Consider the following 25,953-nt stretch of genomic DNA (forward strand, 5'->3'; position numbering starts at 1 on the left):
TAACGTTTGGATATTAAACATACAGCGCATATTTTCCCCGTATGAACATATAAAATCATTGCAACACACCAATATCGCTGAATCAGTGGGAGCCCTGGACTTGTTTCTATGCAACAAGATGGTCCTATCGAGGGGTGTTGGGAGACAGCGACACTCGAAGAGGGTTCCTTATGTCCAATCTATTCCGCAATTTAGTTTCATTGCATTCATTGCAGAAAATCCTGCTTCACAGAGATATGATGTTGGAAATGGAAGCAACGTTTTCAGTGCTTTTGTGGCTATGTCAGGACACTCAGCCTTGACTTTAATCCAAAATACCGGCAGAGACGTTATGTCAAACATACTTTTCAGCCCACCATCATTTGCAAGCTCGAGGAGTTGATCTTCTTCTCGCGCTGACATGGATGATTCACCGGGGACATTCACAAATGGGTCATGGACCCATTCCTTTGCACGTCTTGGGTCATTTACGGTTGGGAAGTAACGCTCGAATTCTGCCGACAGCGAAGATAGGTGATCGCGCACCAGCTTTGAGAAAGACAATGCAGCCTCAGTCTCTCCCAAAATCCCAGCTAATGTTGGGAACATGTCAAATATGCCCCTGTCCACTCGCCGTCCCAACAGTTCCAGTTTGGCTTTGAAAGCAGCCACTTTATCTGCCAACTTGAAGACAGCTGTCATTCTCCACTGAAGTGACAAACTGAGTTCATTGAGCAGGTTGAAGATGTCACACAGATAGCCACGAAGTACGACGCTCTCAGAGCAGCAGCATTTGTGGAGGTGGTGGCTCTCAGAACTTGCTTCCGTCCCATTTGCTCACATTTTTTCCTCTCAAAAAACTCAACAGGTTTGTCTTTAAGTGCAGGGTGCTTGGACTCAAGGTGCCGAAGCAGTTTTGAGGGCCTTATTGCCTCATTCGACAGCTTGTCTCCACATATCACACATGGGGCTTGGAGCGTGCGAGTCACCGATCGCAATAAAGCCATATTTTATGTACGACTCGTCGTATTTTCTGTTGAAGGAAGCTTTCTTTTTTTTTGCAGTCTCTGCCTCAGCTGTCTCTGCGTTATCATCATCGTTAGGCCTTTTATGTCCTCTTCCACCTCTTCCGAAGAAACTCTCAAGCGACATTTGTTTTTTACTCATACCGACTGATGACCTCATGTGGGTATTGACCTCGCGTACGTTCAAGTTCAACAGTGGACATGACAGGGAATGAGGAAAGGTGCAGCTGACTCATATTGCTTCATACCACCAAATAATATAATTTTCTCGTGGCCCCGTAGCACATGCTTTTTAGCCCCGTACCAGTTCACGGCCCAGTGGTTGAGGACCACTGCAGTAGAAAGCATCAGTTCCCGCCCCACCACCACCACCCACCAAGAAATAGCAATCCCCCAGAGACCTTGATCTATAGACAGTCAAAAACTACTGTCCATCCCAACACCTCATCATCTCATCAGGCCTTCTCTTTCACTAACGAGGGAGAGAGAGAGATATCGCTCCTGCCACATCGAGAGGGGAGGCCAACCGCTCGCGGTTCCGGTTACAGTTTGCAGCCTCACTTATTTCGAGCTTCTGAGACTCCAGAGTCAATAGACTCACTCTCACCATCAAGAGAGAGCAATTGCTTGAATACAGAGGCTTCCTCCAACTGCCCCCATTCTCTCGATGTTTTGATCGTCCCGATGTTTCAGTTGGCAATATCGGCAAGGAATCAGGTTGTCCACAGGGCTGCACCCCAAAGTCGCACATCTTCCGAACTGTTCCTGGAGACACCGAAGCGCTGGGTGCTGAGCGCTCGGTGAGTTCTGAAGAGCAAAACCCCACTGTCCATGAAGAACACAGTTTGAGAGCAGCTGTGTTTCACGGACTCTGACATTGTGCAGATAAAACTGCACAAGGACACATTCCATGTGAGGGGTGCTTTGTGAGTGCAAGTTAATAAGTAACAGAGGAGAAAACAAGAAAAACTAATATCACTTTTATGATTTATTGTAAATGGTGAACACAAATAATTTAGATTTGTACATGATTAATTATGAAATTGCATATTACAAAGAAATAACAGCAGTGTGTTACCATAATTATCAACATTTATTCAAAGAGTTAAGTGTGCCTTGGCAATGTAGTATCAAATCAGTTTATACTGCTCAAAGTCAGAACTTCTTTTATACAAACTGTTATTGCAGGGATACCTTAATGTTTTGAAATGGAGGTAATAGCAGTTTCAAAATGCTAGCATTAAAGATCACTGCATCTGAGATTCAGAACACCACAAAAAAGACAAGAATGTTAAATGTGATATTTCCATCATACCATATAAAATACTTATGGAAAGACAAAATGTAACTTCTCCCAAAACATAGCAACATGGATAACTCATAAAACCGACGTACATACCAAAGGAGCCATGTCTTTTCTAAAATGATGACTGCTATGACACAGTACAAGCACATTTCTACTGCTCGTTAGAATTATGTTCAGCACTGGTAGCAAACAAGTAATTTTATCATTGAACAAACATTGATACAAAAACACACATCTTCTCATGAAACTTAAATGCTATTTAATATTAAGAACTTGTGTGTAACTCTGTCAACTATGCCATCATGTGCAAGTAAAACACTGAAGGTCTAATTTATTACAAGTTCTCTCAATTAGAGGAAAAATCCATTCTCTACCTGTAGAAGTTGTGTGAAATTCCAATTTAATACTCTATGGATTTGTATGTTGATTGAGGACCATTTTCTATAACAAGGTAATTAGGCTTTCATTCCTTTCTCTTCCTCCAGGTAACGCATTTGTTTGATAATGGAGGCACAGTTTTCTTTGCCATTTTCATGGCTCTTTGGGGTGAGTACAGTTCCAAATTTGTTGTTTGTTTATCTGTATAAACTACCCATTCTTTCAGATGGAACCTATTTGATGTTACTACTGACAATAGCAAAAGGATCTGTAAATTCTCTCCTGTGGTTTTCACTTGTATCCATTTAAGATGTTTGTTTTGTAATTTAGTTTATGCGACATTTCCATACGAAGGCGGTAAGTCATCCATCTGTATGGCATAGTTAACATTGCCCTCTGATTGTCCGCCGTAAAGTGATGGGTCGTTCATGGCAGCAGGATTGTAGTACGCTGCTCCATCCTGATACCTTAAATCCACAGCATCATCCGTGTTCAGACGAAGGACTGTAATTAAATTCAAATAGAAGGTAATTGCATTAGAAATCATGCAGATGTACACAGTAATATGTTATGGTGGACTGATAATTTTGCAGCGATGTATTGGCAATCTAATTATGCTGGCACTATCTTCTACTGTCATTAACCCACTTCCGAGAATTAGTCAGTACATCTCCAGTAGAATAGTTCTGATTGTTATGATGCTGTCCTAGTGCAGTGGAAGTTATTGGGCAGCACTTTGCTGTCTTACTGCTCCAGTCATCTGAGTTCATACCTGACCCCTAGTGCTGTCTCTGTGTAACCATATGGATTCCTCTTGGGTGCTCTGATTTCCTCCCACATACAATGCTTGGTGGGTTAATTGACCATTGTAATTACCTAGTGTTATTCTGCATATCATAAGAATAACATAGCGACCATAGCAGCTACATTATATCTAATGTTGTTTGTGTGAGTGCTGTTTGCTACTTTAAAACTGCTACACCATTATGAATATTGTGATGGAATTATTTGCTCTCTGGGTCAGAATGATAGTTCTGGAACAAAAGTCTGTGAAGAACACAACACAAACTTTGAATGTGCTTTTAGTGTCTTAAATAAAGAAAACTATACACTCAGAACAGAACTTTGTTGGAGATGATAGACTCATTGAGCACACATGCATTAAAGAGAGAATCAAAAATTCATTTTCTAGCCTTTCAAATAAACTTTGCACAGGGTAATAGGGAAGTTAATTAAAATAAACATCGGAAAATCAGTTGAGAACAAAATATGCTGCTGATAATGCCATTATCTGTTTCGTACTGTTATCCAGTATTAATTTATGTTGCTTTGTAATTCATGGAGGGTTAGGATTTCCAGGAGAGTGTGCACTAATGGCATCTCAGGGGATAATTATGGGTGCATACTGGAGCCGAAACTGCACTGTTGACCTCCAAACAATCAGCAGGGGAAGGGAGAGCAAATTTCTGACTATGTTAACAGTACAAGTACATAATAGTGATGGATTTCATTTGCAATAATTTTAACTGGGATACAGTGTAAAAGGAGAAGAGGATACAGAATTCGAAGCTGCATACAGGAAAGCATTTTCAGTTGGAATACTTAAAACCCACAAGATGAGGCTGGGAGTAGTGGCTAGTTCTGTTTTTGGTTTTCGAAATTAAGATTGGCAGGTGGAAAGTGTATCAGTGGTGGAGAGTTTTATGTTGCTTTGCTGTGATTTAGTTTAATTTAGGATAGTTGTAGAAGGATAAAACAGGATAAATTATTTGAAGCTGGGACAAGACAATTTTACTAGACTGAGAAGAGTGGCCTAGAAACTGATACTAGAAGATATATTAATGTCAGAGCAAGAGGGGGAGGCACTTCAGAAAGAGTTTCAAAGGTGTCAGACTATCTGTGTTCCTAGCAAGGGAAAGGATGGATCTACTAAATCTAGAATCCCCTAGATGGGAAGATGTATGAGCAAAGAAGGAAGGCTTGAAACTGACACCATAAACACAATCCGACAGAAAGCCTGGAAACATAGGAGGTATAGCAATGGAATTAAAAAGGAAAATATGAAAGCTAAAAGAGGGTGTGAAAGCACATTGACCAATAAAATTAATGAAAATCCATTGATGTTTTATTAGTGTATGAAAAGCAAGAAAATAAAGAAAATGTTGGGTGAACGAAATAACCAATTTGTGGAGATGGAAAATGTGAGTGGAATTTCCAAAGAATATTTTCTAAGTCTCTTCACAAAAGGAGGACATAATGTTGATGTTATACATAAGGCTAAAGAGTGTGAAGTATTGGATAGAATAAACATGATAAGAAAGTAAATGTTCTTTGAGGATAGATGCAGGACCAGGCCGAGTTGAATTAGGTCCCAGGTTGTTAAAAGAAGGCTTGGTGCTTGAGGATTGGAGGTTTGTTAACACTGTTGTTGTGTAATTAATATTTCAATAATATTTGAGTAATCTTGTATATATATTGGCTCATTAACTATTCTTGTTTGTTTAAATAATAAATTATAGGTTATATGTCAAAATACTTTAATTGCATTCGTCATGACGCCACCATGTGACACGTGCGCACCTCACTAAAAGTAAACTCAAAGTCACACCTATATTTTTTGGACTCTTGTATTTTGCTTTGAATAAGTTTAATGTTTTGAAATTACAAAACATAGCAGCTGTATCATATTTTGAAAAGGGAGAAGAGATAAAAACAAGTTAATACAGCCCAGATGATTTATCTTTGTTATTGTCCAGGTTAAAAGGAAGGAAGCGAAGAAAGGAAGAGGTAAATTTCCATTGGTAGAGGCACAGCGTAATCAAGGGGCGTCTACAGAGATTTGTAAAGGGGACTTTATGAAAATTGAATTATTTGTGAAGGTAACAAGGAAAGTTGATTAAGGCACTGGTTTGATGTACTTCAAGTGGATTTTAGAAAAATAAACTTTAAAGACTATCCTACTTGGCATCTGAGATTTGTCAAAAATAGCAACAGTTCATGTAATGTAAAGAAGCCTGGAAAACTGGGACAAAGTAGTGGGAAGTAAAGGATAATGGTTGGTGGATGTCGTGTGGCTGAAATGCTAACTTTAGAGGAGTTGCACAGGACTGATTACACATTCCTTTGCTTTTGGCAGTAATCACTTAAATCAAAAAATATTTGCAGATTTTGCAAAAGTGACTTTGCAGTTGACGGTGAGGATGAAAGTTTTAGACCATGAGAAGATATAGACTGTCTAGTCAGTGAGCAGAAAAATGTGCAAAAGGACATTAAACTGGAGAATTATGCTGGATGCATTAGGAAAAGTGAAACAAAGCATCAGAACTGACAGTGAATGTGAGGTTGTTGAGAAGAGGAATAAAGGGAATTAACAGTGTGCGTCCACGGATTGTGAATGGTCAATTATCTGTTCACAAATGCTTGCAGGATCCTTCCTTTTATTAACCAAGACATAGAATATAAGGTTCTGAAAGTTATGCTAAATAAATCATATATTACACTAGTTAGACCATAGCCTGTAAATTGTGTGCATTTCTGATCATCACATGACAGGAAAGAGCTGATGACTGTGAATGGATGCATGAGAGATTTACAAACATATTGCCAGGAATGGAATTTGTGGCTTTGTAGGAAGACTGGATAAAGCACGATGTGTTCTTTGGAGCAGAGGCTGAGGAGAGAAAACAGCAGAATGTATAACGTGACAAGAACCCTAGCTAGAGCAAATGAGAAGGACCCATGTCCCAAAGCAGAGGGATCAAGATCTGGCATGGGAGCTGATCTTTGGTGGAAAGTTTTTTTTGGGGGGGCTCATGAAGAACACACACAGAACAGTAGTGATCTGGAACTCTCCACCTAAAAGAATGTTAGAGGAAGAAACCCTCATCAGATTTAAACAGTGGCCTACAGGACTGTGCACCAGGTGCTAGAAGATCGAATTTGGTCAGGTAATTCTTATTTGATTCGCACAGGTGGGCCTAAAGTCCTCTTCTCATTGTCTTAAATTTTCTAAGATTTTCTGATTCTAGTACTGGTATGGTTTTGTGTTTTAGAATGGGTAGACGGTGACTCAGTATTCCTATATGTCAGTGAATGAAATAACTTAAGTAAATACTTAAAAGTCTCCAGCATTGCTTGTGCCTGAAATACTGAAATTCTGTCAACTCCAACCATTCAATCCAGGAAATTGCTGCCTTTGCTAAATCAGGCCATTAGCCAAGACTACCATGAGGACATAAGCAAATAGCAAAGTTTCAGCAACTACCCGAAGGCCCAAAAACGCGATGAACTGCTGGGGAAAAACATTATTACTGAACATTGGGCTGCAATTGAACTTGTCTTGAATTTAATGATGCTTAAACATGTAAACACAAGAAATTCTGCAGATGCTAGAAATCCAGGGCAACACGCACAAAATGCTGGAGGAGCTCAGCAGGTCAGACAGCACCTATGGAAAGGCATAAACAGACAATGTTTCAAGCCAAGTCCAAAAACATTGATTGTTTCTTCCCTTCCATAGATGCAACCTGATCTACTGATTTACTTCAGCACTTCGTGTGACACTTAAAAGTGTGCGTGTGTGTCCAACTTTTATCTCTTAACCGGAGTTAAACCAGATAACCTAGCTATTTATTTACTGCTGTTAATAGGATCTTGCTATGCATAACGTCATTTCTGTTTTCCTATTACATTGAAAAGGTAATTTATTAGCCTTTATGACTTTTGCCATTCCTGAACTCATGAAAAATGCTCTGTAAATGTAAAATGGTTTGGATCTAAGTAGAAATATGTGAGAAAATCTTACTATTTTACATAGAAATTGTGAAAGGTTTTTCAACAATGATCAGAACATCAAATTGCAATTGACTGCTGATGGAAGTTTGGATTTTTTCATCTGCTATTATTTATCCCAGTGTTTGGAGGAACTGCTGGTTATGAGCCGGAACAAAAATTAATTAAGATTTTTAATAAAGTGTTGGGTAGCCACTTAAGAGAAAACAAATTGCAAAGTCTTAGAACAAAACAGAGAATGGGATTGGATGGATTGCCCACCTAGACAATAAATGAAGTATAAAGTGTGTTTCACACAATACCTGTCAAACTATACGAAATAACTTTTTTCCTTCGTGGATACAGTTCGCATCATTGCAATAATACAAACAGGATCTATTTGCCAGATCTTTAAAAAAGTGAAATTAATCTTAGACATGATAGATCTTCTTTGTTGCCTTTAACTTCTGGTGCCAAACTTGAAAAGACCTTACGTTGCTTTTTCTGAACGTGGATAAACTTTGATTTGTAGCAGGTTGTACTTTTTGTGTGTCTGTGTAATTATACATTGCAAAGAATTGCTTCAGCAGAATCACGAATGTATAATTTTCTTTTGTCTGCTTCTTTTTCAAAAGCAGGGTTGTGTGGGCAGTTCTCTTACAAATTGAAATACCAAGAAATGACAATTACAACAAACATTCAATGAAGCTTGAAAGTGCCTCCATTATTTTGTGATGGGCCAAATGACATATGTATTGCCTCTTTGCTCTAATTCTGCATTTAATCTATTGGGGATTCTGTTAGAAAAACCAAGTTGCATTGATTCATTTCCATAATGACCCAGACTTGCTCTTTATCTGCCAGATACTACAAAGCACATTGATATTTAGATTAGTTATTTCTAAATATTAGTGCAAAGCAACGTCATTTCATTTACTACATACTAAAGCCACTCGAACTATCTTATCTTCCATCCTCTCTCCTTCTGCCCCTTTCTCTCTTTTCTCCTCCTTTCTCTCTTTTCTCCTCCTTTCTGTAATGGGATCACAATTCAGAGAAACAAAAGAAGCCGCAGACAAGAAGTGGGCAGCGCACTGCACAGCGGCTGTGACGCACTGCTGCCTCACAGCTTTGGTGACCGTGTACTGCCCATGAGGAGTTTGCATATTGCACATGTGACTTCCCTCTGGGTGGTCTGGTTTGCTCCCATCTACCAATGGTATGCACTTCGGAGGGTCAAATTGCCACAGTAAATTGCCCCTAGTGTGTGGATGAATGCCCCTAGAATCAGGGGGGAGTTGATGGGGATTGTCAAGAATAAAATGGGGTTAGTGTAGATTTCTTGTAAATTGGTGCTCAGCAGTCGAAGTGGACTTGGTGGGCAAAAGGACTCTTTCCCATGTGCCATGCTGACTATCCCTAATGAAACTATGCTTCTCCAAATCTCACGAACCCTGTCGTCTAAGAATTCCTTCTATTAGACTACCCATCACTGGTATAAGGCTCACTGGTATGTAATTCCTCTATTACGTTTATCTGGTCTATAACATACCTATTACATTTCTTGAGCAACATAACAGTATTTGCATTCCTCCAATCCTGTTACTCATCCTGTGGCCAGGGAGGTTGCAAAGATTGTTGTGAATAACCTATTAATCTCTTCTTTTGGTTCCCATAGAAACCTGAGGTATATCCAGTCTGGCCCTGGGGACTTAAGTATCCTTACATTTTTCCGAATCTTCAAAACTGCCAACTTTCTTAATCTCAATGTGCTCTAGCACATTAGCTTGTTGCATGCCAGCCTTACATTCATCAACATCCCTTTCACTGTTGACTACTAAAGCTAAGTGTACACTAAGGACCTCCAGACACATGCTCCTCTCTTACCCCTGATCAGTCCCACCTTCCCTCTAGTCATCCTCGTGGTTTTCACACTCATGTAGAATGTCTTGGGTTTTTCCTAATTTATACTTGCCAGTGGCCTCTCATGCCCCCTTCTAACTCTACTAAGTTCTTTCTTAAGCTCCTGCCTGGCTAGCTTATAACTCTGAAGACCCCTGTCTGATTTTTGATTTCAAAAACCTTAACTACACTGCCCTCTTCCTCCTAACTAAATGTTCCACCCTTTCCCTGTCTCATTGGGACAAATCTATTCTGAACACCTTGCAATCTCCCTAAACAGCCTCCACATTTACACTATGTTTTTCCCAGAGAACATCCGTTCCCAAAGTTCCTGCCTAATACCCTCATAATTAGCCCTCACCCAATTAAATGCTTTCCCATACTGTCTACTCCTATCTTTATCTGTGGCTGTGCTAAAGGTCAGGAAGTTGTGCTCACTATCTCCGAAATGCTTGCCCGCAGAGAGATCTGTCACCTGACTTACTGTTTGCCCAGTTATAGGTTCAGTATGACCTCTCTTCTAGTTGCTCTGTCCACAGACTTCAGAAAGCCATGAAATACGGTGGGTAGCTGGCACTGAATTAAATTCAGAACAAGAATCAGAATCAGATTTACTATCACTGATAAACGATGCGAAGTTTGTTGTTTTGTGGCAGCAGAAGAGTGCAAAGACATCAAATTACTTTAAATAAGACAATAAAAAAGGAATCATGAGATAGTGGTCATTGATTCATGAGTTGTTTGGAAATCTGAGGCAGAGGGGAAAGAGCTGTTTCTGAGTCATTGAGTGTGGGTTTTCAGACTCTGGTGCCTCAACATGATGGTTGTAACAAGAACAGGGCATGTCCAGGATGGTGAGGGTCCTTAGTGACATATCATGCATGAAGTCTGTGGAATTAAGGGAAACAAGTAGTGAGATCATGGAAACTGTACAGATTGAAAAGGAGGAGGTGCTTGCTGTCTTGTGGAAAATTAAAGTGGATAAATCCCCGGGACCTGACAGGGTGTTCCCTCGGACCTTGAGGGACACTAGTGTTGAAATTGCAGGGGCCCTGGCAGAAATATTTAAAATGTCGCTCTCTACAGGTGAGGTGCCGGAGGATTGGAGAATGGCTTATGTTGTTCCGTTGTTTAAAAAGGATCAAAAAGTAATCCGGGAAATTATAGGCCGGTAAGTTTAACATCGGTAGTAGGTAAGTTATTGGAGGGAGTACTAAGAGACAGAATCTACAAGCATTTGGATAGACAGGGACTTATTAGGGAGAGTCAACATGGCTTTGTGCGTGGTAGGTCATGTTTGACCAATCTATTGGACTTTTTCGAGGAGGTTACAAGGAAAGTGGATGAAGGGAAGGCAGTGGATATTGTCTATATGGACTTCAGTAAGGCCTTTGACAAGGTCCCGCATGGGAGGTTAGTTAGGAAAATTCAGTCGTTAGGTGTACATGGAGAGGTGGTAAATTGGATTAGACATTGGCTCAATGGAAGACGCCAAAGAGTGGTAGTAGAGAATTGCTTCTCCGAGTGGAGGCCTGTGACTAGTGGTGTGCCACAGGGATCAGTGCTGGGTCCATTGTTATTTGTCATCTATATCAATGATCTGGATGATAATGTGGTAAATTGGATCAGCAAATTTGCTGATGATACAAAGATTGGAGGTGTAGTAGACAGTGAGGAAGGTTTTCAGAGCCTGCAGAGGGACTTGGACCAGCTGGAAAAATGGGCTGAAAAATGGCAGATGGAGTTTAATACAGACAAGTGTGAGGTATTGCATGTTGGAAGGACAAACCAAGGTAGAACATACAGGGTTAATGGTAAGGCACTGAGGAGTGCAGTAGAACAGAGGGATCTGGGAATACAGATACAAAATTCCCTAAAAGTGGCGTCACAGGTAGATAGGGTCGTAAAGAGAGCTTTTGGTACATGGGCCTTTATTAATCAAAGTATTGAGTATAAGAGCTGGAATGTTATGCTGAGGTTGTATAAGGCATTGGTGAGGCCAAATCTGGAGTATTGTGTTCAATTTTGGTCACCAAATTACAGGAAGGATATAAATAAGGTTGAAAGAGTGCAGAGAAGGTTTACAAGGATGTTGCTGGGACTTGAGAAACTCAGTTACAGAGAAAGGTTGAATAGGTTAGGACTTTATTCCCTGGAGCGTAGAAGAATGAGGGGAGATTTGATAGAGGTATATAAAATTATGATGGGTATAGATAGAGTGAATGCAAGCAGGCTTTTTCCACTGAGGCAAGGGGAGAAAAAAACCAGAGGACATGGGTTAAGAGTGAGGGGGGAAAAGTTTAAAGAGAACATTAGGGGGGCTTCTTCACACAGAGAGTGGTGGGAGTATGGAATGAGCTGCCAGATGAGGTGGTAAATGCGGGTTATTTTTTAACATATAAGAATAAATTGGACAGATACATGGATGGGAGGTGTATGGAGGGATATGGTCCGTGTGCAGGTCAGTGGGATTAGGCAAAAATGGTTCGGCACAGCCAAGAAGGGCCAAAAGGCCTGTTTCTGTGCTGTAGTTTTTCTATGGTTTCTATGAGTATGAGGGGATGTGAGGTAGTAGTGTTTGTATGTTATGAGAGGCTTTGCTGTGGGCTATGAAGGCTCAAATTGATCTGACAGGCAATGTTTGTTCATTTAACTGAGCTAGTAAACTAAGATAATCCATGCGCCACTTTGGCGAATCGGGCAGCAACCTTGCTGTTTCTTTAGTGTTTGTCTGTTTTGTGAGGCCATATTGCTAGCTTGATGTTCAACCCAGCATGTGCAAGGAGCCAGCCAGATATGAACCCAGGACCTCCTGTTCTGAAGTCTAATTTCACTACACCACAGGAACAAAGCAAACTAAAATGGCTGCAAATTCACCTACAATCAATGGTTGCATTGTAAGCCAATTTTGAAATTTGGTTCCATTGACTTTAGCGCAGCCAATATTTGGAAGCAGGGAACAGTGGAGGTAGGAACCATTACATTCTTAAGAATATAATGGAGAAATATTTCAAGCAAAGAATGACGTGAAAGTGTAGAGAAAGAACCAGTATTGGCATCAAATGTGTAGCAGTCTTGCAAAGGGAACAGAATGGTGAAAACTTCTAAATAGTTTTAGAATATTTTATGTATAGCATTTACATTTTCCCCAGATGCAGCAGTTTAATGGGGCAGATCTTCCTTTGACTGGTGAGCATTCCTCTCCCCTGGAGCATGTCAGCATCCTTCTCTTAGGAGATGAGACATAAGAACAGATTAAGCTATTGGCCCATTGAGTCTGCTCTGCCATTCGATCATGGCTGATTTATTACCCCCCTCAACCCCATTCTCCTGCCTTCTCCGCATAACCTTTGACACCCTTACTAATTAAGAACCTAACAAACCAACCTTCACTTAATTGCACCCAATGATTTAGCCTCCACCGCCATCTGTGGCAGTGAATTCCACAGATTCACCACCCTCTGGCTAATGTTTTCCTTTGGGAGGCAGTTCCCATATGATTGCCACAAATTGTCCCAGGTTAACTTTGAAAGGTGGCAAGATACTATCTCAGGCTCATCAGTTGCTGAATGTATGTGATCATCATTGTATGTGATACAAACATTCAAAAACACCATGGAAATACCAGCTGTAATTTTAGAAAAATAAAACACTAAAAACAGAATTAATTGAGGTAAAGAGGCATGCATAGGCTATTTCCAGCAGTTGTTTCTTCTCAGTTCTATCTGTATTGTGCCAGGTTATTGTATTTCATTGGTTGAACAGCTAGATGTTGCAGTTGATGAATTACGTCCAATGAAACCTGGACTCTGAGGAGCCTGCCAACATCCTGCTGGAAACCTGGAGCCCGTAGTTATTTGGAACAGCAGAATACATTAATTTTGTTTGCCCCAATAACTAACTGAAGCTGCGTAAAAGGGTCAGCACGATTGATGCAGAGTTCTATTTACTGCTTACCTGGGTCATTCGGGAAGGCATCGTACAGTCTGCGATGACTGACGTTGTCCGACTTCCTGCGTGTACACAGCACATAAGCAACAAGCAAGACCAGAGTGAGACCCAAGACGGTGCCAAGTATTGCCCCAATCACCACACCTCCTTGATTTTTCTTCTCAGCAGGAGATGCATCTAAAACATTATGGAAATGATTATGATTACAAAATTCAGCAGATCTGGCCTGCTACTGCAGACTGTTAATGCCTTAGCTAATTACAACATAACATTTACTGGATTAATAATTTATTTTTCATATAGCAGTTTTAATTCAGAAATAAACAGCTGAGCAGAAATTGAAGCAAAACTAGTTCACTGGCTTAATGCACATATTAATTGGTGTTTCCCTATGTTGCATTTACAAGACTGCCCATTGGGAATACTTATATTCATAAAGAAGTAACTTAAGCATGTTTTGCTTTAGAGTTGCTTCTTATAGTCATAGTCATAGTCATACTTTATTGATCCCAGGGGAAATAGTACAATGTCCAATGAATTCACTTTGATTCTGTTCTATAGCAGCAAAGAAGTTTAGAATGAGCTTCAGGTCACTTCCAAATTAAAAACATTAAGGTTTGATTTTTTTTCCTATTTTCTGATTGAGGCTCTCAGAGCTTTCTGTCTACTGGCGACATGGCAGATTATAACATTGAAACAGCAAGCTGCGGGTCCACCCTCTCGTTGTTGTAGGAGTGATATTTTTCACTCCCTCACTAGTGAAAGAGAGAGCCAGTCAAAGATACTGAAGGTTTGAAATGGACAGTAGATTTTGACGGACTCCAGATCATGGTCTCTTTGGGCTTTGCTATTACTTGCATGGTGGGTGGTAGGGGTTGATGCTTTTGCTGGATCAAGTGGTGGGGAGGGGGAAGGGTGATGCTTTTGCATGCGTGGGAGGTGAGAGGGGGATTAGGGTTCTAACATTTACTATCATTCATTCTGGGATTCCTTTTTCCTGTTTTGGAGATGTCTGTGACGAGTAAGAATTTCAGGTTGTATTCTGTATACACTATTTGATATTAAATTGAACTATTGAACCATTGGTGAGAAGGCAAAGCCAATGAAGCCCATTTTCTGAGTTACTAGTTCTATTGGCCGGAAATGTCAACTGTACTTTTTTCCATAGATGCTGCCTGGCTTGCTGTGTTCCTCCAGCATTTTGTATGTGTTACTCAGATTTCCAGCATCTTCAGATTTTCTCTTGTTAGTACTATGTGATGTCTTATTTTCCTTATCTATCTCTGTCCACAAGAGGCACTATTTTTAGTCAATCAGAATCAAGTCATGGTCGTAATCATATGCAATCTTAATTAAATATTCTCTCTAAAAAATATAAAATAATTTTTGTATCTTTTGTAGTGTGGCGGAATGTCAAAGATGCATAAAATGAGTTTAAACTACCTGGCGCTTTGACAGGAGATAAAGTTTCATCCCCTCCTTTCCCCTCTGTTAAAGTCTTGTCAGTGGTGTGGGTGAGTGGGATCTCTGTCCGGTTACTGTCCAGATTGCAAGAATCACCCATACAGATCTGACTCTATGACCTTCTGAAGAACATGCTCAAATTTAAAAACGCTTTGTCATTTTAGAACATAGATCATGTTATAAAGTAGTTGGGCAGGACAGTTGAAACCAGATGACACTAAGTAAAGAGATTGGGACAAGGCCAATGGGAAAGTGCAGTGAAATGAAACTGATAGCAAACACTTTCTCAGACCTGTCAGGGCCTTGTTGGCCGGAGGCCCACAGACTGTGCTCTATTATTATAAGTTGAATCAAAACTGTAACCAAATAATTCACAATTAAAAATCATGCCATAATAGTTCTTTTAAAAAAGAGAAATATTACACTCTGAATTACTTGGCTTTTCCATTCTTGCATTAATGTACACTCAGTGGCCTATTTATTAAGTACAGCTGTACACCTGCAGGTTAATGCAAATATCTAATCAGCCAATCATGTGGCAGCAACTCAATGCATAAAAGCATGCAGACTTGGTCAACCGGTTCAGTTGCTGTTCAGTGCAGACTTCAGAGTGGGGAAGAAATGTGACTTTAACCATGGAATGATTCTTAGTGTAAAACAGGATATTTTGAGAATCTCAGAAACCGCTGATCTGGGATTTTCATGTACAACAGTCTGTAGAATTTACAGAGAATTGTGTGAGAAACAAAAAGCATCCAGTGAGAAGCAGTTCCGTGGGTGAAAATGCCTTGTTGAAGATAGAGTTCAGAGGGGAATGGCCAGACGGGTTCAAGCCGACAGGACGGTAACAGTAAATCAATTAACCATGCATTACAACAATGGTGTGCAGAAAAGCACCTCTGTACACTCAACACATCAAACTTTGAAGTTGATGAGCTAGAGCAACAGAAGACCACACCGGGTTCCACTTCTGTACCCAATAAAGTAACCACTGAGTATAGATTGAAATCTTTAGAGGCAAGTACATTGCTAACTTAGTTGTACAGGTTGAAAGTTTCTTTTCCTGACCCATGCTGCACCACAGAAAATGATCTCTAAACATCTCGCTCAGAACAGGACAACTGTTCACTTTATGTACAGAGACAGTCCCCAGGTTATATTCCTGAGAACTGTCTGTAACCCGAAGTTTCCATGGGTTGAAAATGCTGTCAGCTAAGATTGCAAAGCTTAATTAGCTGCTGATTACTACAAATCTCAGTTAATTTAAGATATCAGTGAGACCTTAGTTAAAATTAAGTGTTTAGTACAGGTTCCAAACCAAATACCTCCAGATCTATGCTCCAGATTGAGACTCGAACTAGAGGTCATGGATTAAGAGTGAAAGGTGATGTATTTAAGGAGAACATGAGGGGAAGCTTCTTTATTCACGGGGTGGGAGTGTATAATAAGCTGCCATCAGAAATGCTGGATGCAGGTTCGATTTCAACATTCAAGAGAAATTTAGATAAGTACATCAATGGGGGAAGAATGAAGGGCTATGATCTGGTGTAGGTCAATGGGACAAGGCAACATAATAGTTCAGCACAGACTAAGTGAGCCAAAAGGCCATCTTCTGTGCTCTATAGCTCTATGACCTCCTGGATCAAAGAATTTGGGTAAAAGAGCTTTGCTCTTTCTTTTGGTTTTTTTTGTGGTTCAGAGTTACAAGCTTTTTGCAATGCTGGGAAGATAAACTAACAAAACATGCCCTTATATTTATGTTAGCGGTCTTACCTTTCCCACTGTTAGTTGTTTCATTGGTTGTATTGATTGTCGTAATAGTGGTGAAATCATTGATGGTTGTTATTGTAGTACTGATTGTCGTACTGGCAGTAGATGAGCGTACAGTTGTTGGAGTTGTACCAGTGTTCATATCTGGGATAGTTGTTGAGGTATTGCTGGATGTTGTTGATCCAGAATCTGTGGTGATAGTACCATCAGTCACCTTAGATGTCATATTAGGGCTTGCTGTCATCCCATTGAGATGTGTCGTTGTCCCACTGGAATTTGTCATTCCCACGTTAGGACTTGTTGTCAAACTAGAATTTGCCATTGTCCCATTAGGAGGTTCTGGTGTCACACTGGGACTTGTTATTGTCACACTAGAATTTCCTGTTGTTACATCAGGAGTTGCCGTGATCGTAGTAGAATTTTCTGCTTCCTCAGTAAGATTTGTCGTGGTCATACTAGGATTGCTGGTAGTTTCTACTGCTTCAGTGGTGCCTTTGCTTATAGTGTGTTGACTTGTTTCTGTAGATATAAGTAAAGAGGTGCTTTTCACTGATGTAGTGTGTGGGGTGTTAGAGCTTTCCATGGGCGTGGTCACACCTGTTGTGAAAGTAGTAATGGTGGAAATATTGCTGGTTGATTCTGCTAAAGTTGTATTGACAGTGGTAATTACTGACGTGTCAGTGACAGTAGAAGTTATCTTTGAAACTGTTGTACTATTTTCAGTTGTAGATTGTGAACTTCCAATTGTCCATAGTTGGCAAGTTAGACAAGAGGATATTAAAACTCTAAGAAGCAATTGCATTGTGTCGATTCCTTTGGTAAATATCTGCTGAATTGAATCCTGGAAAAGATCATCAAATTAAATACAGCTAAGAAACTTGCATAATAGTTTCTTTGGAATTTAGCTTATATCTCCAACAAATAAAATTAAGCCGAAGAATAGCTTGTTGCATTTTAAGTGACAAACCTAATTTGCAGACGAACACATTTACAGAAACAATAATCATGGAAAAATAATTAATAAACTGCTGCTCACATTTGAGTTCATTCAGCAGTTAGTACAAATGAACCAAAGGCAAATTGTATCTCACCATTCCCAGAGAAATGTTTGATGAAGTAACCAAAGAAATTGATGAAGGGAATGAGGAGAGGTTGCCTACATGCCTTTGTAGCAAATGTCTGATAAATTGTCACATAAACGATGGTGAGCAGAGCTCAGAATGGGATTAAAGGGTAGCAGCAAGAACATCAAGTTGGTTTAGGAAGACAGAAAATAGAGATTAGTTGAAAAGTTCTCGAGGAACGCAGCAAATGAGGCAGCATCTATGGGGGGGAATAAACAGTCGAAGTATCAGGGTGAGGGTCCTTCACTAGGACTGGAAAGAAAGGGTGCAGAAACCAGAATAAGAAGGTGGTGAGAGGGGAAGGAGCCCAATCTGACAGATGAGTGAAACTGGTTAAGATAGAAGGTGGATGGGTGGGGGATACGGATGAAGTGATCGGGAAACGCCAATATAAAATCAAACAGTTGGGCTTTAAGCAGGTCTGTACATCATTTAGAATGATAACATTTTGTGTATTTTTCTTGTTTTCTGCCAGTCTGTAACACTTCATACTTGACTACATTAAATTCCATCTGGCACTGCTGATATTTTGCTAGCCTGTTCAATCCTCCTGCAGTCTTTACCTTCCTGCTCGCTGTTCACACTTACATGTTCAGTATATAGTACAGCACAGTACAGGCTGCTGAGGTTTAGCCAACCTTTTAACCCACTCTAAGATCAATCTCACCCTTCCCTTCCATATCGCCTTCCACTTATCGTTCGTCTATGTAGCTGTCTAAGAGTCTCTTAAATGTCCCTACCCTACCAGCAACCCTGGCAGTGCAACCACCACACTCTGTTTAAAAATCATTTCTGATATCACTCTATATTTTCCTCCAATCACCCCGTATTAGCCATTTACCCAGAACACCCAAGAGATGGGGAGGCAATTACATTTGACATAGTTATAGCGGAGGTAAATGTATATTGAAAGATTGAGGATTGAAGGCAATATATCTACCTCCACTATAACTATGTCAAATCTGCTTCCCTCCCAGGTGTTCTGGGGATCCACAAAACTATTTTTATATGCAATTTGCACAAAATACAGTGCAGCATGTTTTAATTTCCGGGTTGAAGATTTATTCAGCAGGGTACATAACTTCAGATATTTCCTTTGAAGGTTGCTTGAATAGTGGCCTATTCAACCTCTGATAAAGCCTAACTTTTTGATTTACAATTGAGCAATAATAGGTGTGGTTTTACCTGAATGAATGTCAACTGTCAATGAGAAATATTTGCAAAGAAAGTATATTGAATTTTTAATGCTGAGAATATTAAGCTTGTCATTGATGACTGTTGTGATTTTACTTAATCTGACGGTGACTGATGTGATGTTACTTAGTGGGTACCTTAATAACATACAGTAAATCATCTAGGCAATCACTTTCTATTTTTATCATGTGAGCTGTTACTTTGTTATATTGGACACCATTTTATACACCACACACATTTTTTTCCACAAAGGCAGAGAACATTTTCAACAATTAATTATCAACGCTGCCATTAGTCCTGTATAAACACATGATTACCTCACCCACTAAAAGTTCGATGTGTTGTGTATCAGCAGTGTGTGCACTATGACCAGATAATATTCTTTCTGTGTGGCTAAACTAAGACAGTGTATCAGGAGCAATGTTAGTACTCAGTCAGAATTAAAATCTGTTTGAATTAATAGAAACATAGAAAACCTACAGCACAATACAGGCCCTTCGGCCCACAAAGCTGTGCCGAACATGTCCTTACCTGAGAAATTACCTAGGCTTACCCAAAGCCCTCTATTTTTCTGAGCTCCATATACCTGTCCAGGAGTCTCTTAAAAGAACCTATTGTATCTGCCTCCACCACTGTCGCTGGCAGCCCATGCCACACACTCATCACTCTCTGCATAAAAAACCTACCCCTGATATCTCCTCTGTACCTACTTCCAAGCACCTTAAAACTGTACTCTCTCATGCTAGCCATTTCAGCCCTGGGAAAAAGCCTCTGACTATCCACACAATCAATGCCTCTCATCATCTTATACACCTGTATAAGGTCACCTCTCATCCTCCATCGCTCCGAGGAAAAAAGGCTGAGTTCACTCAACCTATTCTCATAAGGCATGCTCCCCAATCCAGGCAACATCCTTGTAAATCTCCTCTGCGCCCTTTCTATGGTTTCCACATCCTTCCTATAGTGAGGCAACCAGAACTGAGCACAATACTCCAAGTGGGGTCTGACCAAGGTCCTATATAGCTGCAACATTACCTGTCAGCTCCTAAGCTCAGTCACATGATTGATGAAGGCCAATGCACTGTATACTTTCTTAACCACAGAGTCAGTCAACCTGCGCAGCAGCCTTGAGTGTCCTATGGACTCGGACCCCAAAATCACTCTGATCCTCCACACTGCCAAGAGTGTTACCATTAATCTTACTTGAATTGCCTAACTTTGGAAAGAGATTTTTGACAATACATTATTGTCTATTCAGCTAAATCAAGATCACAGAATGGTGTGTTAACTTGCATATTTTTCTGATAATGATGGATGGAATTTGGTGAAAATCACTTTTCACTAATATTCCATCTTGACTGCTATATTGGTATTTTGGTCACAACAGCAATTCCTTCTTATATATTGGCTGGTCTTATGCATTTATTTGTACCTTTCATGAAATATATTTATGTGGTCCAGGTAATGTATTAAGACATATCAAGGCCTCACAGGAAACAAAACGACAAAAAATGCTAGTGGTCACTAGCAAATAAATTTTTACACTGAGACTTACTGTATAAAGAGATATTACATCTGATGACTGGAAGTAAGCCAAAGAGCAAGGTTTCAAGGGGAGGAGGATGGAATTTCAAAGGTTGGTGCCAAGGAATCTGGATTTGACAGTGTAAATGGGAATACACTAAGGGCCAAAAACTAAAAAGGTGTGGAGATTATAAGAAGTTACCATAATACATAGAGTGAAGGCCATGAAGGGATATTCAAACTTGAAAAATCAAGACTTGACCAGGCCAAGATCTAGAATCGGTCAATGATTAGAAACAAAAGTTCAGCTTGCATCTTGTTACTCCGGCTTTGCCTGTCATTTGAACATTTAATCTGTTTTCTAACCTTGATCTTCAGGATACAGTTAGTCTATGAGCTATGGAGTAACTAGAGATATTAGTTCTCTCTATCTCTATCTCTATCGCTGTCTATTATCCTGCAACAGGGATGAGAAAACTTTTTGAAGACCTGCGCCCAAACTGACAAGAATCTTCTAAAAAAAAATTCTCCTGTGTGCCATGTTAATTTTGAACAGAGATAATCATGAATTAGTGACAATAACTGTGGACTTTTTAAGGAAAGAGGACGAATTCTGTGGCTTATTTGCATATATTCCTTGCTTTGCTATTAATGAAAGTATACAGAGACAAATTGAAATAAATGAAACATTATGAAAACATGTTCAAATATTATTAGAATTAATCTTTTAAAAAGAATTGAAAATTAACATTATTTCTAAATATTATTGTTATGGTCTGAAACATGATTCTGTGAAAACATCTCACTGCCCTTCGGTTGTAAAAAATTATTCGCTACTTCATTTGGCAGTAAAAGTAATCATTGTGTATTTTTTATTATCTTTTTATAATCACGGGGCAGCACTGCGTGCTGCGTGCCAACGAAATTCTTGCACAGGCCATCTTGGACAGCATGCCATAGGTTCACCATCCCTGACGCCAAAGCCAAGCCCAATAGATCCGGCTTTCATCCCCTTTCACCTCCTGATACACTTTACATACAAATTAGTCGTTGATTGGAATTTAATTTGCCAGCTCATCAGACAGCCAAACCCACCTCTGACCTTCCTAGAATCTGTAGCTTGACCCATGCATTTATCTGAATGTCATGCAATTCTTTTCCTCCAGTTTACTCTCAAAAGTCAATTCAATCCTCAACAGTAACTTGTTCTTATACATAGGTATTGATTATTTCTCTTTCAAGAGTTACTGTAATATATTTAGATATCTTACAATTGACCACATCATCATCTCCATTTCTTGTTGTATTGCCAAGCTCCCTTAATGTTGAAAGTTGTGGAAGATATTACAACCTGATTCCCTTATATCCTTTTTGCTGTCCTCATCTAGATCAGGGGTTCCCAAACTGGGGTCCATGGAACCCATTGCTTAATGGTATCGGTCCATGGCATAAAAAGGTTGGGAACCCCTGAACTAGATGAATCCTTTCAACCTGACATCCTCATCCCCTAAGGAACCGGAATCACAGAATTTTATTATAAAAATTATATATGATTCTTTCTTTCCACTTCATTTTGCTCTGTCTAGGGTATGATAAACTACACATTTTATCAATACCACTCTTTAGTAGTATACCCTTTTGTATCATGGCCCCATTGATAACTATCTCATGGAAGATTTGGAAATCTTTTAGCTAGTAATTTATAACTGTGTTGTATTCACCGTGCAGCATCCTGAAGATGAGAATAATGCTACAAAAATGCAAGTTATCTTTCCTTCCTATGCCTGAGACTACACAATTTACCACAAATATGTTTCAAAGATCCAGTATAGCCCTTCTCCTACTTTTCATCCAAGTTTGCCTCACAACATGATTCTCTTTACATATATACCAATGCTACCTTAATCAGCATCAGAATCAGGTTTATTATCACCGGCATGTGACGTGAAATTTGTTGTATGTGATTCACAATTTTTACTGTTACATGGTGATATTTTGGTGATTAGGAGGAAAAATTATCTTTTTTTTTGCCATTCAAATTCTCAGTGACAATGTGAAAGCTTTCTTGATTAATTACCACTGTTGTATTTTGCCTCTGAATTTCATTATGCAGATGCTTAACTGAGTCTAAATTCTGATAGTATACCAGTGTATTGTTTAGTTCCAATTAGAACCAAGTTTGAAACAATGACTCACCTCTATCAGTAGGACGACATCCTCCAAATATGGGTAGTCTTGGTTTCTACTTTATTCCTATCTTTGAGAAGCCAAGCTGCCATTGTTCCTAGTCTCAATTTCTGTGACATACTTCCTACTTAGATCTGCCTGGGGGTTTAAACTCCAACCTATCCGGAGTATTATATTCACTCTTGTGTGGAGTCATCAGTCACTGTTGTCTCATTTGGATTTCTTATCCCTGACCATATTGAACCTGTAGTCTTCGACTGTATCTGAAATCCCTCAGCTGGCTTACACTATCTTACTTCTGCAACTGCCTGCAGCTACACATTGTAGTTCATCACCTGCACCAAATGCAAGCTGCTCTTTGTTCGTACCTCTTGTCTAGATCACTAGTATCAAGAATACCTGGATATACTTTCTTGCAAAAGGATTTTTAACCTAAACCCCTGGACATTACTGAGTCACTCTTCGTCTTCTTCTTAAACAAGCCTTCGTGGCTGAATCTTAATTATTTCATTTAACAGCTTCCTCCATAGTATGACTTGGGCAGAGTAGTTAACCAGCATAAAGATATATAACATATATAAGATAGAAAATTTCAGCACAGGAAAAGACCTTTCAGCCAACCCAATTAAATTAAGTCTCTTCAGTCTATGTGTGATCTATATCCCTCCATTCTATGCATGTTCATGCTTCAATGTAAAAGTATCTTGAACACTACTATCCTATCGGCTTCCAGCACAAACCTGGCAACCTGTTCCAAGCCTGATCAATTGTGAAGTCATTAAGGGATTGTGAAGATTACAACATGGTAAAGAGTAAGCTCAGAATTCAGGTTGTAGAAGTAACCTCTAAGTGCAAGAAAGGAAGATATCATGTCACAGCGTGCAATATAATTTCAATCGTAACGGCGTCTCTGTCCTCTGAAATATAAGTCTGCCCGCTGTGAAACACACAGCATTGTGAAGACTTTAGAGATGATGCCTGCAGTGTAATTGCAGCAAAGCTATAAAATAATATTCGCATCTGATTGAATCCTCTGTGTATTAGATTGCATATGAGACATTTTTCTTAAGTGTTGCAGAATGTTCAAAAGTTTGGTACACCTAATAGGGTGAATGCTTACTGTGGTATAAACTGCTCCAAAACTACCTAATATCAACGTTAATTGTACCAAATTCACATAGTGCATAATTCTCATGAAAGTTAATATTAACTCCTTTCCAAAGTCTTGCCCCAACTTCTGTATTAGTATGTACGGTAAGCACTCCTTAATTTCATAACATGTAGATTAGTTTAGACATTCAACTCAGTAAGTATTATTAATGCGCCATTGGAAACTTTTACTTTCACATCAAGAGAGCAACAATAAAGAGATGTAATGTTGCTGGTTCTGAAAATGTGGATCTGTCCACTTGTAGCACAGACTTATATTTTTTTAAGACAGAAATGTTCTCAAATATGAATGTGCTGTTATTTACATAAAGTTATTCTGCAACTCTGTAGGAGAATGGGAGCAGAAAGTGAGCTCACCTGTATAGATCACAAACAATACCAGATGCTTCCTGCTTTGTGCAGCTAAATTCTTTATAACTCCGAGTTAACTAAGCAGGTTTATCAAGGGAAGCAATAGCAGAGGTTTAGTGACAAGTCAATCCACACATAATCTATACTTCATTTAATAATTACCAGAGACAAGGTTATAGCCTGAATATTCTTTAGTAGTATTCAGTGTTTGGCCTGTGTGTAAACATACAACTGGAAAATCTGTTATTCTCTTCAACACATGAAGATTTTGTAAACAGTGGAAGAAAAAGTTTGTCATTTATGTGCCCTGCAGATTTAATTTGTTTACATGATGTTAGTGTGTGTATTCCAAGCAGGAATCATACACCACAACTGTAGTTGGCACTGATCTATTGAACAGGTATAAGAAAATTGTTCCACAGTTCAAACTGCTTCAAACTGAACCAAACTGTAGAAATAAGAATTAAGAGAGCACTTACCTTCTTTCAGTCGATGTGATTCAGAGGGAAAAAACTGTAGGAGTTCTTGGTGTCTCCAAGTTAGTTACGTACTGTGTAGTTCAGGAGAGCACAACTGCATTAGCAGTGGAGTAGTGAACGAATTTAGTTAGCAGGTGTGGATACTTCTTACAGTCAGAACCGGATAAACCTGATCAACCATTTGAGTGCATTCATTTGCGTGTACAGCAAATACTTAACAGGCAAGATGGGTGTGTTCTTTTCACTTAACCGCATTACAATTTTGTGCTGAAATATTTCAGTGACGCATAATCTTTTGTTTAGTTAATTAGATCAGCACCCTGGCCAAGTAATATTAGTCTACTAAATAGCAAATCTTTTGTTAGCAGTGCTGATGGATACAGATTTTCAATAAAGTAGAAGTGATTGGTGTGCTGTGCTCGATTTAAAACCACTGCAATACACAAAACCCTCTTTTAAGAATTTTGGTTAGATTAGTGTCTTCTCAAGATTTAAAAAAGAATTTGTCCTGTATATTATATTGTGGTAATATACTATTATTGACTTATGCTACTTAAATTCAATTCCAGCAGAAGACAATCCTCAAAGAAAATCAGGCATTCCCTCTAAGGTCCATGAAGTGTGTTAACTATAGTAGTTTAGCCCTATTCATTGCAATTCACACCAGGAGCATTTGCAATACATTCTTGAATGGTACTTCAGTAATTGTGATCCATGCATACAATGCTTTGCAGAAGAATTCTACATCAACATATGGAGACCTTCACTGATGAGGTACCATACCATAGAGTCCAAAACTGCAATCTCTCCTCAGCTAGACTCACATTAAGTACTTACTCCATTGAGATTATTCTTTCCCACTCACTCTTTCCCAAGTCTCACACCATTCTCTCACCTCAAATAACATTCATGATCTCTACTTTACTCTCTGACTTTCATATTTTGTTGTTTCCTAAGCTCTCTGTAAAGGTAATGTTGTCTGTCTTAATCTTGCTGACCTCAGGGAACCAACTTTCTTAGTAACTTTACCGAGGTTGAAAGTTTTCATGAGTGAATCCCCTATGATCAAAAGTCAAACACCAGAGGACATACCTTTAAGGTTAGAGGGGGGTGAAGTTTAAAGGTGATGGTAGGTACCCAGAATAACAGTGGAATCAGTAATCTACAGATTATTACAGACAGCATTACAGACAGAGCAATAAATCTGAAAGGAATGGAGGGTTAGGGTGATATATAAGAGGAGGGCATTGAATATAAAGTGGCCTCAAGATGAGCACGGCATCAAAGGCCGACTGGCCTATCCAGTGTTGTACTGTGTTGCGACTCATACAGGTGATGCCAACATCACCAACAGGAAAATACCAATCCAGAGATCAAAA

The 25,953-nt window shown here is 39.4% G+C and overlaps 2 protein-coding genes across 2 annotated transcripts in view; one reads left to right on the forward strand and one right to left on the reverse strand.

Moving 5' to 3' along the window:
* ano3 (anoctamin 3) overlaps positions 1–25,953 on the forward strand; it is a 350,806-nt gene that overhangs the window by 225,455 nt on the left and 99,398 nt on the right. Inside the window, exon 14 of the mRNA XM_063063091.1 lies at positions 2,796–2,856. Within this exon, the coding sequence (XP_062919161.1) occupies positions 2,796–2,856 (61 nt within the window). The remainder of the gene's footprint in view (positions 1–2,795; positions 2,857–25,953) is intronic.
* muc15 (mucin 15, cell surface associated) lies at positions 1,990–24,747 on the reverse strand. Its single transcript, XM_063061754.1, has 4 exons — positions 24,575–24,747; positions 16,549–17,386; positions 13,318–13,488; positions 1,990–3,192 (listed from the first exon to the last, which is right to left on the reverse strand). Exons 2-4 carry the CDS (start codon positions 17,345–17,347, stop codon positions 3,020–3,022), a joined length of 1,143 nt encoding a protein of 380 aa, XP_062917824.1. The 5' UTR covers positions 17,348–17,386; positions 24,575–24,747; the 3' UTR covers positions 1,990–3,019.

Source organism: Mobula hypostoma, chromosome 11, assembly GCF_963921235.1.
Source record: "Mobula hypostoma chromosome 11, sMobHyp1.1, whole genome shotgun sequence".
Lineage (NCBI taxonomy): Eukaryota > Metazoa > Chordata > Chondrichthyes > Myliobatiformes > Myliobatidae > Mobula > Mobula hypostoma.